The sequence below is a fragment of the Polyodon spathula genome, chromosome 7 (assembly GCF_017654505.1).
Source record: "Polyodon spathula isolate WHYD16114869_AA chromosome 7, ASM1765450v1, whole genome shotgun sequence".
Lineage (NCBI taxonomy): Eukaryota > Metazoa > Chordata > Actinopteri > Acipenseriformes > Polyodontidae > Polyodon > Polyodon spathula.
In genome coordinates, this window is record NC_054540.1 from 10280446 (window position 1) to 10294142 (window position 13697).

Genomic DNA, 13697 nt, shown 5'->3' on the forward strand with positions numbered 1-13697 from the left:
GACAACCATAAAAAACTGTTTTTTGGAATAACTTCAGTACTCCATGGGCGTTCATGAAGTATCTTCTATTTATTTCACTATTGTTATAGTGTTCAATATAAAAGATGGTTAGAATATTCCCAGGAATACTTTAAAACATCTCCATCATACATAACTGAAAATCAGTGCTGTCCCCTTTATTTATACCTATTTTAAAATATACATAGAGAAAACTACAGACAGGAGAGAACCTGGAAGACATCCTTTTGTTCATAGTAAAGGGCTGCAAGCAAGAACTAGTAAACAAGATAACAAGCATTCTTTATCCAAACCACACAACACTAGGGTATGTCTCAAGATAGTTTGTTTCCAATATAATGCACTGTTGGTATGTTTTTACATGGTAAATCTGTTCAGAGAAGATAGTACTGTTGCTCCTAGCATTATTAACCTCGCAGAGTGCTTGCAGAATTGGTCTTGACTGGATGAACTCCCAAATCACAAGAAAAATTTTGCACCACATTATAACTCATTCAACATTATTTTCTATCTGTATTACTGCCACTTGCGATTAAAAGTTATCTATATATGATCAATTGCATTGCTGGTGCTTTCCTTTCAGACTGGGCTAGAAGTACTTTAATGCACTGTTAAGATCTAGCATGGATTAATTCCTATTATGAACCCGCATTACACAAACATTCTCTGGTGAAATCCTTGGATTGTTAAAGTAGATGTCCTAAACGCCTTCCAGTCTGACTACAGCTGCTAGAGCCATGGCACCAGGCTTAGCTGCATTCTTCTGCTATAGTTTGCCTATTTTAATAACCATAATCGTATTTATTTAAAAGGAATATAAAAGGAGTGGCAAATAATCTTCCTCAACTACATAATATATGAGTAACTCTGCATTTATGGGGGTACAATAGTGTTTTATCATGTGGTTAAGCAATTCATTTTATAACAATACATTTGGCTCCTCTAAGCTCGTCCGGTTCTTAGTAGCCGACTGATCTCAAAACTTTGTCAAGTTGGGAGTTAAAAGGTTCAAGTGATTCTGCCTCAACAACCAATCCCATACCCTCACCACTCTCTCTGTGAAGAAGTGTTTCCTTCCCTCTGTCTTAAGTCTACCTCCACCTAATTTTCAACTGTCCTCTGGTCCTGGTTTCTGTACTGAACTTAAACAGTTAACTCCTTTTAAGATTTTTAAGACATCAATCATGTCCCCTCATTCTTCTTTGTTCCAGGCTAAATAGATTCAGGTCTTTCAGCCTATCTTTGTAGCTCAGTCATATAATCCCTAGGATTTCTACTCTACACTTTTAGCTAGATAGCATTGTGTTTGCTTTTTTGATAGCTTCCACACACTGGAGAAGAGAAATGCTCATTTTGTTTCTGAAAGTACTTTTTTTTTTTTTTTTTTTTTTTAAATGGTTAGAAAAAGTTATATATTTTGTGGGGAATGTAAACTAATTCATGCATTAAAAAATGCATCGCTTACCCATTACTGTAACGTTTATAATGTGGTGTATAGAGCCTAAACTGTTCTTCGCAACACAGCGATAGAGTCCAGCATCTGCCTCTGTGACATCAATAATTTTCAGTGTCTTCTGAAAGTTTTCATGAAAAGTCCTCTTGCTTGGTAGTTCTCCACTTTCTTTCCTCCAGTGAATTTCTGGTGTTGGCCTTTAGAAAAGAGAAAATTAATTCAACCTTATTTTTTTATTTTTTCTTTTCTTTTCTTTTACAGTTACTGAATATTACTACTAAGCAGCAAGCAGCATATTACAAAACAAGATATATAACTGGATATCAGATGCACACACATTTAAACTACAATATCAAAGTGACAGACTTGACATAACAGTAACACACTGGTCCAATGTAAATTGTGCTAAACTGAAAATTCTAACTTGTACTGTGATCACTTACAGCCCTTCTGCAATGCATTCCAGCTTGAGCACGTGTCCTCTCAATACCAGTTTATTGCTTGTTCGTCCTTTTGGAATCATAAATGTTGGGCGTCTCTCCCCTGCTGGGCTATCTAAAACATTTAATGAAAGCATCAGAAAAGTCAATCTATTTCATCAGGATTTTGCTAACGCTTACAGCTCCATTATTTCTGACAAGCCAATCCACGCTTTGTTCCACGCTCACTCTTAATGAAAGATGTGAGCAGTGACCTCTACAAATTCCTACTGCAAAATTTCCAGTAAGGTGCTTCTAGCAGTTTTGATTACTCAGATCCAAATTGCTGTAAGTTACTGTATTCCCATAAGGTACACGGTTGTGCTATAAACAGACACAGTTTTTCATACAACAGGAATTGTTCAATGGATGTCTATAAATGCTACAACAACAGTCACTTTAAACTGAAAAAGAAAATGAGAAAGGAGATAATTTATGGTGATTACAGTGCTTTCCTTCCATGTTCAATTATCATTTTTTGGGAATAGATGAGAATATTAGGATTGCATATTTATTTGTAATGGAACAGGGGTGTTAAAGTGCATGGAGGGTTGAGGTTAGTTATCTAGTTCTACTGTTGTTAGGCTACTGGGTTATCACTAGGGTTCGCCAGAACTCACCACTATAAAATTCAGTGTCATTCAAAAAAGCTGCAATAGTCTCATTGATTGCATCCACTGTAAATCAACAAAAAATCATAAGCATGCAAAGCAGTGGGGAAGAAATCAGGTTGGCTTCAGAAATCAGGAACGTTCGGGGTGACAAGTGCTTCTAACTTCAAAATGTTGACTAAAGGTAAATCCCAAATATTAAAAAGAACCCCCACCTAATAAACTGCTCCTACATAAGGTATCTGGAGAAGGGAAAGGCTACATCAGGTTCCACTTCTTCACAGGCATGGTTAATAATGCATACACATATAACATTGTAAAAGTACAAGACATTTAACTGAAGACTTTAAGCAAAAGTGCTTAAAAGGTGGTCAATTAAAAACATTAATTTTTACTTTTTTGTTTTTATTTAACATAACATGTTTTGTCATAAGGCTTATTTCTGTGGAGATGAAAGCAGTTGGAAATGGTACTTACTGGACAAAACCTTCACTGAAATTGGTTGTTTCTGTTGTATAGTTTGAGTGTGGTTAAATCTGGCATAACAAATATAGTCATTTCGAGTGTCTTCTGTTTTTACGTTAGAGAAATAGAGGTCTCCATTCAGGCCTTGGGAAACTCTCTCACTTTGCTTCAGTCTCTGAAAATCTAAACAGGAAAACAGTGTAAACTGGGAGCAGTTTTACAGAAAATCTAAAAAGAGAAATAGTGTATAACAGTTTTATAGAAACCATATACATGTAGCCTATAGGGTAACATCTGGAAAACTATTTCTGTGTCAGCATAGATAACTAATATTGTTCCTAAGTGCCCTTTAATAGTAGATTCAACCACCTGACTAAGCGAAATACACTAGGAGTCTGCCCATTACTGGAAATCAAGTAGCTCTTATCCTACTTTCAGTCTTGTAATTAGGGTGCATTAGTGAAAAAATGCTCATAACTGGTATTTTTTTAAACGTGAATAATCTGCTTGTGATTGAAACATCAACAAAATCAATTGAGTCTACAATCATATTTCACGGTTATGTCTGACTTAACACAATTAGCTGACATACAGAAACACATAGATGCTGAGGGGGAGGTTTATGAGTTCCGTCTGGACATTACTTACAGTTATCCATCCAGAATATGATGGGTGGAGGAAGACCCGCTGGGGGTCTACACTCAAGTATCAGCGAGTTCCCCTCTTGGATTAAAATAGGGTCAACTCTTTCTTTAGACCACAAGGGGGACCCTATGAAACAGAAACAAAATTAATCTTTTGTCAATATTCACTCATACAGTAACCTGTTTAAATTCCAGACCTGTTCTGTATTCACTAATATTCTGAATGCCTTTGACAACCTCTTCCTAGGGATTGTGAAGATAAACAAACAAGGCAATGTGTATTTAAAAACAAATGTAACTCAGTGTTTATTTTTTAAAGAGGTGCTAAGTGAGGTTTTATTCACATCTTATTAGCAGCAATATCATGGGTCTCCTTTTCTTGTGTTGAAGGTCTTTTGGTAGATTTGTTGTACTTGTTCTTGTACCTGTTATCTAGTCACTTCTTGTTTTGAAGGCCATGTACCTGGATTACAGCTATACCATTTGTGTGAAACTAAGATGCATCACATGAAGTGACTTCATACCAGGAACTTATCAACTCCCTTATGGAACAAACACAAATTTTTAATATATGTTAGAAAAGTATGATCCCTATACTTTTCATATACAGAAATTGGCCCCTTTTTTATGTAGTTACAATATATGGGATATATTTAAAATATATTTTAGTCTGTAATCCACATATTTACTTATATGATGAAAATATATGGTGCATCATATATTTTCATTAGGCTGTAATCCATATAAAATAAATGTATGGATTATAGACTAAAATATATTTTAAATATATAAAAAAGGGGCCAATTTCTATATATGAAAAGTAATAAGATCATACTTTTCTACCATATATTAAAAATATGTGTTTGTTCCATAAGGGATTTGTCTTTACTGCCTTTAAACAACTTGCATATTCCATGTTGAAGTATAAAACACAAAGAACTACACATATATTTATAATATTGTTAACTCTAATAAGAGCCACCTGACATGCTCCTTTAAGTTCTGTAAGTGCTACGTTGAATGATATATTGATGGAACCTAACAGCAGAACGTATGCATTTAACAGAGAACAAAACAAACCAGATAAACCACAGAGGATGAAACATTTTCAAATCACATGTTGTATCACAAAGTCTTGAAATGGTGGGTGGAACAAAGGAGTGAAAACATTAATATAGGAACATGTATACAGATTTCATGCAGATTTCACAGGTAGGCTGTACATTTACCTTCTAGATAGATGAATTTGATGATTACAAATATTTTTTTTTTAAAAGAGAAAAGAAAAGAATTACAGATGAACTAACCAGGTCAACAGAAAACAGACATACAAAATTCTAATGCAAAAAATGTAAAGGTGTTTCACAAAAACAGACAAGTTATGAGTATGACAAAGTTATAGTTGGCTGGCTTAGACTTGCATTGTAAACTCTGTAAAAGAGTGGTGACTTACTGGACTGTCTTATGATTATATTGTTAGAAACCGCTGTTCCATGTTCATTTCTTACAGTGCACTGGTACACCCCTTCATATGCCTCGACTTTACCACCAGTGATGTCAATGACCAACGTTCCTGAATTGGGCTTCATTGTTACTCTGGCATCCTTGTCTATATCAAAATGTGTTCCATTTCTTGTCCAGGAAAAGCTGTGCATGAAAAAAAAAGAAATTATAATGTCAATTAAACACAAAAAATAACATCATTATTCTCACTGTATTAATATGCTCAATACTCTGCAATACATTTTTCAATGCTTAATTTTGTTTAGACCCAATTTAAAAATAAAATTAGGTAGGTTAGCATTAAATAATTGCAGACAGTAATAATTGTTTTTTGGTATCTTGTAAAAGCCCCTTTAAGAAACACCATAATTAGAAAGTAATCCTATGGCAAATTGATTCTATCAATCTATCTATCTATCTATATCGCTTTTTGTCTTGTGGCTTATTTCTTGTTTTGAAAAAAACTAAACAAAATCAAAGGTCCAGACATTGCAGAAGTGCAAAAACGAACAATATTGCGTGTCATATCCATGATACTTACCTGGGGGTAGGCTTCCCTTTTGCTTCACACTGTATAACAATATTCTCTCTCGGGTCTACTATGTAGTCCTTTGGAGACTGGTGAGTAAGGGTGGGTGGTTGTTGCACTGTATCAAAGACAATAGTATTAGACTTGGAATATGTATGAGGCAACTGCCAACATGCCACCACAATTGTTGACTTACAAATAAGTATGGGAAACCTATCACTGACAGCAATACCGAGTCAGCACGGAGCACACATGTATATGTCATCTCAAAATCAACACAAATTATAGAAGAGCATGTGCTGAGCCAATACAAATTGTATTGCTTGAAAGCACCAAGTCCGTAATTATATTCACCAATACATCAAGCCATCTGTAGGCTTCATTTTGAAGCCCAGATATAATTGTAATAATTTAACAACACAGTAATTACACTCCAAGAGCATGTAAATGCAGCCTTTGTATGCTTGTCTACCTTTGAATGCTTGTCACTTTTTATTTTGCTACTACTGGTCCTAGTTAACATATTTCACAGTCTTTTACCTAATTAAAGCAGTGGGTTCAATGGCAATGATGGAACCTGAGTTACTGAGTTACAGTATTTTGCTTACTATTAAGCCTCGCAAAAATGGTCACTGACCAGAGCTTTAAGAAAATCTATAGTCTTGCTTTGCATCGGTAGCACCAGATGCAGTCATTTTACCCCAGGTTCCAGATTCTTGCTTTCTTTACTGAGCTGAAACAAAGCTTTCCAATTGCTCTATTTAGTAATGCATTATTTATCTTTTAATTCATAAGTGGAAATGCCAGACAGAATCCACAGCCTTGTTGTGATCAGAAGTAAGAGAATACGAAATATGCTTGTTAGGAATTCATATCTTGATTACAATGTCAAATTAAAATCTAATACATAGGTATTCAATAAGCAAAGCCAAAGTAAAAAAAAAACACACACACTGGGGTGCATGCAAATTCCACACAACTCCACATCAGCACAGTGCACAGAAACAGCAAACAACAACATGAAGTTGCACAAGCCTTTACATGCACATCGCCACACTGCACAACAACAACTTACATCCTTCCAGGACTTTTTTCCCCCCCAGGAATCAGCAAAACAATTGGTAGACAAAGATTAAAGAAAACCAGATGTTAGTTTAGAGGAAGCAATAACTTATAAGCATATGGTAAATATTTCCTTAAAACTGGGGTTACTCATTAAGTTTAATGTGCACAGTTTTCAAAATATACTTAGTGTACTGAACAGTGTTAAGTATTTAATGAAATGTGCATGAGATGCTGCTAAATCTGTAGGCCAAAAGAATTCCACATGGAAGAGTAAACTTAGGCCTTAGCCACATGGTACCTTTGTTGCTCAATGTTACTCTAGTAAACAATGACAATTCAACTTCTAACCACAGTAACTCTCAGAAGGTACTTAATTATATTGGCTAATGAGATGAGATTAGTGGTAACCACTGAAATGAGGGTAAAAACCTAAGTTCCAAAATTCAATTTTGATAGTTTTAGTTATGTAGCAGTGACTAACAAAGATAAGACTGTACTGTACCTGTCTAGTCAATACTAAAGCACATGTTAAGTTCCTTATGTTCCTGTATTCAGTGCTGGGACCAAATAGTCTTAAGAGTTAAAACAGATACCAGTCCTACTGTGATTCTACAGTCAGTGATTCATGTTGCTCTGTTGCATATTGCTGCTTTTAAAATATTTATTTCGCTCATTCTAGCCACCATGTCTTGCTTTTTATACACTCAAATATACTGCAAATTCCTACATTGCAGGGGCATTGACTAATGTGGGCTAATTGGACAAAAAAAAAAAGGCGTAAAGCTTGAACACTGGAAATGTAAAACTAGACCTTGGAACTTGAAAAGCATGTCAACATTATCTATATATATATATATATATATATATATATATATATATATATATATATATATATATATATATAACAATGATATTTCTATATAAACATTTCCTCAGCATACAAACAGCAGGATCAAAGAGTACCAGTATATCCCTAGGCTGATGCTGTATAATGAAGCACCCAAAAAGATATGTGGTAATATTATTTGAATCTTAAATCAGGGTCTTTGAGCTAGTCTATAGTCCTGCTGTAAAGCAACACTGGCTAAATAGATTTAAAAAAAAAAAAAAAAAAAGCACTGTCTGAAGAGATTTTTCAATGTGAGTTGCCCATACTTTGCGCTGAGCTCTACACTGACAAGTTTGAATCCTATTGCAGCTAGTCTTTATTGATATAGTATAATTTGGATTATTAAAATATCAACATTTCAACTCCTTCATTTCACACCCTCATATTTGTTCCTCTGACACTTTCTTTCTTTAAAAATTATATTTGGAAAATTACCCTTACAATAGCAACTGCATTTAAACCAGTTACAAATGCATTTTGTGTTTACAACCTTTTTTTGTTTATTAATTAATGTGTAACTTACGATCAAGCGGTACATCCAAGGCTGTAATTAAATGACACACAAGAAGAATCAATGGAGCTCCAGCAGGGATTAGATATCTCTTCCTCAGCATTTTGTAATACTGTTAGTGGCCTCCCACTGAGAAAGTCCCTCTTCTTTCCTGAATCAGGACTATACCTTCAGGATTCAGCACATCCAGTAGATCCGCCAGCTGAAGAGAGAAAAGAGCAGTCTATGATTAATACTGCAGGCAGAACTAACCACATCACTGGGAGTCAGGGAAAAGAGGCTTCTAGAAATAATAATTAAAAAGAAGCACATATCTCCATGCAATTTTCAAAGTCTTCCCTTTTTCAAATGGTCTTCAGTGGCATTTGGCACTACATTGATAATGGTTCTGTATAGGGGGGCAAATATACTGTATGAGCCTCTGCAAGAGCAGGTATCCTGTCAATTTGACATGCACTTTTCATCACCAACAATTCATCACCAGTGACAATTCATCACGAACAATAACTCACCGATTAAAGCCACAATATATAATAAAAGCTGTGCTAAAAACAAATAGAGCTATAATAAATAATAAATGACAGATATAGTACATATTCACTTACAAATTACATAAATAAAACCCATAATGTGACCACCCAACTAACAAACAAACAAGCAAAAATACCCAAAACAAAAATAACAAGTTTGCTTTTCAAACCTTTTATTTTAACACTAGAAGCGCCGAAATTACAAAAACTACCTACAAGCGCTGCACCGGTCATTTTCACCTGTAGCGTTTTAAACAGCTGTGATATGATAATGTACCCTCCGTGATGAATTGTCATTGGTGATTAATTGTACCTGGTGATGAACTGCTGGTGATAAATTGCTCGTGATGAATTGTTGGTGATAAATTGTCATAGACCCGGCAGAATAGTACCGCATTGGTTTCTTTAGCCCAACAACCTGGCATTACAATGGTATTTCACTGGCACTTGTCAAACATTTACAGTATCAAAGAATATCTTGGAGCTTCAGTGCTGCAGTCAAAAGTAATAAACACACATTCTTTGGTGTTTACCATCAACATCACTGAAGATTTGTACTTTATTTTGGTCTTAAATTGTCTCAACAATACAGTTCCAACAGTATGTGTTGAGATGGGAACAGGTTATGAGATATGAGGTATGTGTTTAACAAGCTCAATTATCATTAGAAATGTTAGAAACAAAACCTTTAGAAAAAAAAAAAAACCCTTTAATTAAACAGATATTATAAGCTGAGAAATAGTTTGTTTCATACATATTGTCAGCACATATTGAACAATGAAAATATTGTACAGGGCTATTTGCCCCGTTGTTGTCTGATTAAATCATCCTTGAATTGTATTAACTATAAAATTAAAACAGTAACACAATTAAAAAGAATGGGCGATAGAATTTACTTTGTGCAGTCTTTGAACTGACTAAGCAGACGATAATGTTGTTTTTAAAAGTAAGATCCTATTTTATTTTGCCTTAATAATCCAGTATGTGTCACAGATATAAGTTATAGGGTCTGTTTTATTATTTGCTTATTTAGCAGATGCCTTTATCCAAGGCGACTTACAGAAACTAGGATGTGTGAACAATGCATCAGCTGCAGAGTCACTTACAACAACGTCTCACCTGAAAGACGCAGCACAAGGAGGTTAATTGACTTGCTCAGGGTCACACAATGAGTCAGCGGCTGAGCTGGGATTTGAATGGGGGGGACCTCCTGGTTACAAGCCCATTTCTCTAACTACTGAACCACACAACCTCCTTTAAGCAGCTATTTTTTATTCTTTAAATATATATATATATTGCTGAGTGCAATTTAATCTACTCACTGAAGCTCTAAACAAATGTGCTTGTGTGATTTTGTGCATGATGGCAAATCAGTAGTTCAGAGTGACTGATCCCACTATCCCCTCACAAAACCGGCATCGTAAATGCCATTTCTGTATTGTCCCAAAGAGATAAATGTAGTCTCAGACGAAACGTCACAGTTAACTATCATATACTATCATTTTAAGGATGTTCTTCAGAGACAGCATTTGCTGCATGCAAGTATGCAGTGCATTTAACAATACAGACTATTTGCATACAGTGGTAGAAAAGAGATTCCAGAAAATCAGGAAGGGAATGCAGATTCACTGAGCTCGTTTAATGTAGTGATTAAATGAACTGCATCATGAAGCTTTAACATGTACACAACTGTGTCTTGTGCATCATTTTACTGTGTAAAACCTTTCCATATGAAATGCCTGTCAGCGATTCAAATATGTATACTACAGTCTCCAAAAAACTACATACATCAAAATGGAAGTGGATGCAAGCCTTACATATCATATTACCATCCAATACGTATTAGGGCATATTGGGACAGAGTACTGTAGTGTCCAAATACTGTAGCAATGAAGCTTGTTTTTAAACGCAATCTAGTCTTCAAAGAGTTAACATTTCAAGCCTACAGCAGCATTTTCCCCAATGACATGTTGTTTCTGGCTTCCCCCAAGTAAATGGGCTTGCTTTACTTACATTATTTAGAGTACTGAACTTTCTGTAAATCACTATGATAAATAATTAAGTACCAGAAATGGCTGTTCCAAAGTAGTATAATTGACAGTTGTTTAAAGCCGTACATTGCATATATAAAATCTGGTGCTAATAACATATTCTTAAATTCAAAATAAATACAACAGCCACAGTTTACTAACCCATCTGTTCTACGTAACCTCTTCCATGGTTTGTACAAGAAAAAAAAAGTGGTTCTTAAACTATATTTGCTAAATGTACTCTGTCATTGTGTTTTACAGAAAATACCTTTTGCTCAATGATCTGTAAACAAGAGAGGAAACAAAGGTTTGCCTGAAATGCCTCTGCAGATGTTACACAGTGCTGGTTTACTCAAACATACTATGATTTCTCTGGAATAAAGTTACAATTAATTTCAAGAATACAAACAGAAGATAAGGACACTCACAGTCTAACTCCACTCTGTTCACAGTTGTCCACAGTTGTTTACACCTAAAAACTGAGAAATTGGTTCTTTCTGGGCCCTGGATTGGATTGCTTTTTTCACTATGCACTGCCATAACCACACGCCCAATGACATTATATTAATGGCTTGTTCCTTAAAAATATATGATGATAGATTATTACCACATTTACCACATGCAATTTAGAGAAGCACAATTGAAGTCATTAGAAAGTTACGTTATTCAGCTGCAATGCAATAAAGCAAACTGTTATCCAACTCATCAATAGGATGATGCCAATTACTTTCATCTCAATGACTAGATTTGTTTTCACAAGCCATTAATTTACAGCTTTAGGGTTGAAAGATTAATTTATTCTGAGGGATATATATATATATATATATATATATATATATATATATATATATATATATATATCAATCCCTATTGTCTCCCCCAAAATACAGAAGTAAAAAATAAAACACTGGTAGAAACAACCAAATATGTTCACCTGTTTTGTTTATGGTAATACCAATAAAAGTGGCAATTACAATCCAAATAAGTGTATTACTTTTGTATTAATATGACTTGCATGCTTTAAGGACATTGCTAGACTTAGAAAAAAAGTACATAATTTGAATTAGAATGTGTTTGCTTAATGTTAGTACTCACAGGCTTTTATTTTCAAAAGCAGCAATCCAATAGTTTATTTCTAAAATAACAAATTTACTTTTGTGATTTTTACTTCATCATAAGAACGATCGACAACTTATAGTCTTATGTTTGTCACACAGACCAGGTAGAGCACTGTCAGAGGAAGTGAGAATTACTGTATCCGTTCTGCTCTGCACATGCTCATCAGCAATGCCCTGAAGTTTAGTCTCAATGTGCTTCCAGTCCTAGACCACTTGAGAGACCGCCATCAAGCCAGGTTTAAAGTCCTGCTAACACATTAATCTAATTGAATTCAGTATGGCTTGAGACAACACTGTCACAATACAGCCAGTATCATCAGGAATGAAGGATCTCAAATCGACTATCAAACTGGTTATGATTGGCTATAGGTGGGTGCTTGTGATGGATGCTGCCTAATAAGAACATAAGAAAGTTTACAAACGAGAGGAGGCCATTCGGCCCATCTTGCTCGTTTGGTTGTTGGTAGCTTATTGATCCCAGAATCTCATCAAGCAGCTTCTTGAAGGATCCCAGGGTGTCAGCTTCAACAACATTATGTGTGCAAGTGTAAGCTCCCTGAATTGTGATTGGTGCACCGCATAACAGCTCTCTAAAATTAAGGTCAATAGAGGTTCATACTGAATCTCTGTAATTTATGGACATTAATAATTTCCCAATCATTGTATTCTCCGCTGGTATCTAAAGTCCAGGGAACATGAAGCCTAACTGTTAGGCAAGTTTTAAAGGCTTTTCAAGAAGCTTCAGTAAAAGCAATATTTTAGAGCAATTCTTCGGTGTGGGAAGAGTTCAAGCAAATTCAACTATATTACTTTTGGAAACTTGGTTCTAAAAAGGACATTGTCTAAAAAGGACATATTCAAGAAGTTTCTTCAACAGTTTCATAATACAAACAGTCGGACTAATATTAATTGAAAGAGTTTTCATAACATTTGTATTCTAAAACGATCACACTGTTATTAGATTGCAACTGTGATACGATTTATTGCTCGGAATGGATACCTGAGAAAAGTTAGTAATGATGTGTGACGGAAAGATGAGTTCTGGTGATGAATCTTCCTCCCGACCTGTGAGGGTGCTAAAGAACGGAAGGAGAAGTATCTGGAATGGCTGGCCTGACAGTTCGTTTCCGGGTCAGGGAAGTGGGTCTGCCTGGAGGAAAGCGCGACTCTGTTGTAAGACCGTATTGATTTGAAAGGTAAACGAGAGGCAGCTGCAACCGTTTATCTCGATATCATGCGGGATTACATATAGGGGCCAGGGTAACGCTGATCTTCTCCTTCGTTTGGGTTAAACGATTGGAGAGAGAGAAGGACTGAGAGAGGAGCTCTCAGAGTGGATTGTGTTCGTGTTTTGTATTGTTGTGTCTGTCCGTGTAACTGTCTGTTTTTGTATTCAGCACTAGACAGTTAACGCACATCTCCGGAGCTGTCGAAAGGAGAGCACTATCCGGAGCACCACTGCACTGAGCACCTGCACGTTTTCGATCACCCAGGACTGGTGACCGTACCGTTGTTTTTGTTCAGGACTGTGCCCTTGTTTTCATTATCCCCGTGCTTTACACATTGTTGTGTATTGCTGGGGATTTATTATTTTTGACGGTCGCCAGACCTGGAAAAGAGCAATAAAGCACTTATTCACTGAATCACTGTTGTCTGTTCATCACTCCTGCACCGCATCACCGCGACATCTGTTCCCCTTACCAACCACTTTGCCACATGATGTAATAATGTTCTCCTTTACATATAAAATACTTTTTTTAAAAATTTGACTGCCAGTCCCCCAGTGATAGATGAGGACCACTGAGATTGCATTAGCAGCAACACCAGTCAATAATCATTTCATCTGCGGGAA

General features: G+C 35.7%; 1 protein-coding gene across 24 annotated transcripts in view; it reads right to left on the reverse strand.

Moving 5' to 3' along the window:
* Positions 1-13697, reverse strand: part of LOC121318134 (neuronal cell adhesion molecule-like) — a 97528-nt gene that overhangs the window by 22697 nt on the left and 61134 nt on the right. For 15 of the 24 annotated variants that reach the window (XM_041254470.1, XM_041254477.1, XM_041254475.1 and 12 more), the window contains 9 exons: positions 8180-8369; positions 6778-6789; positions 5715-5820; positions 5124-5317; positions 3675-3797; positions 3039-3209; positions 2571-2627; positions 1915-2026; positions 1484-1668 (listed from right to left, as the gene is read on the reverse strand). In XM_041254470.1, the coding sequence (XP_041110404.1) occupies positions 1484-1668; positions 1915-2026; positions 2571-2627; positions 3039-3209; positions 3675-3797; positions 5124-5317; positions 5715-5820; positions 6778-6789; positions 8180-8270 (1051 nt within the window). In that variant the 5' untranslated portion in view covers positions 8271-8369. The remainder of the gene's footprint in view (positions 1-1483; positions 1669-1914; positions 2027-2570; positions 2628-3038; positions 3210-3674; positions 3798-5123; positions 5318-5714; positions 5821-6777; positions 6790-8179; positions 8370-13697) is intronic. The other 9 variants (XM_041254472.1, XM_041254490.1, XM_041254491.1 and 6 more) reach the window with 3 other exon arrangements.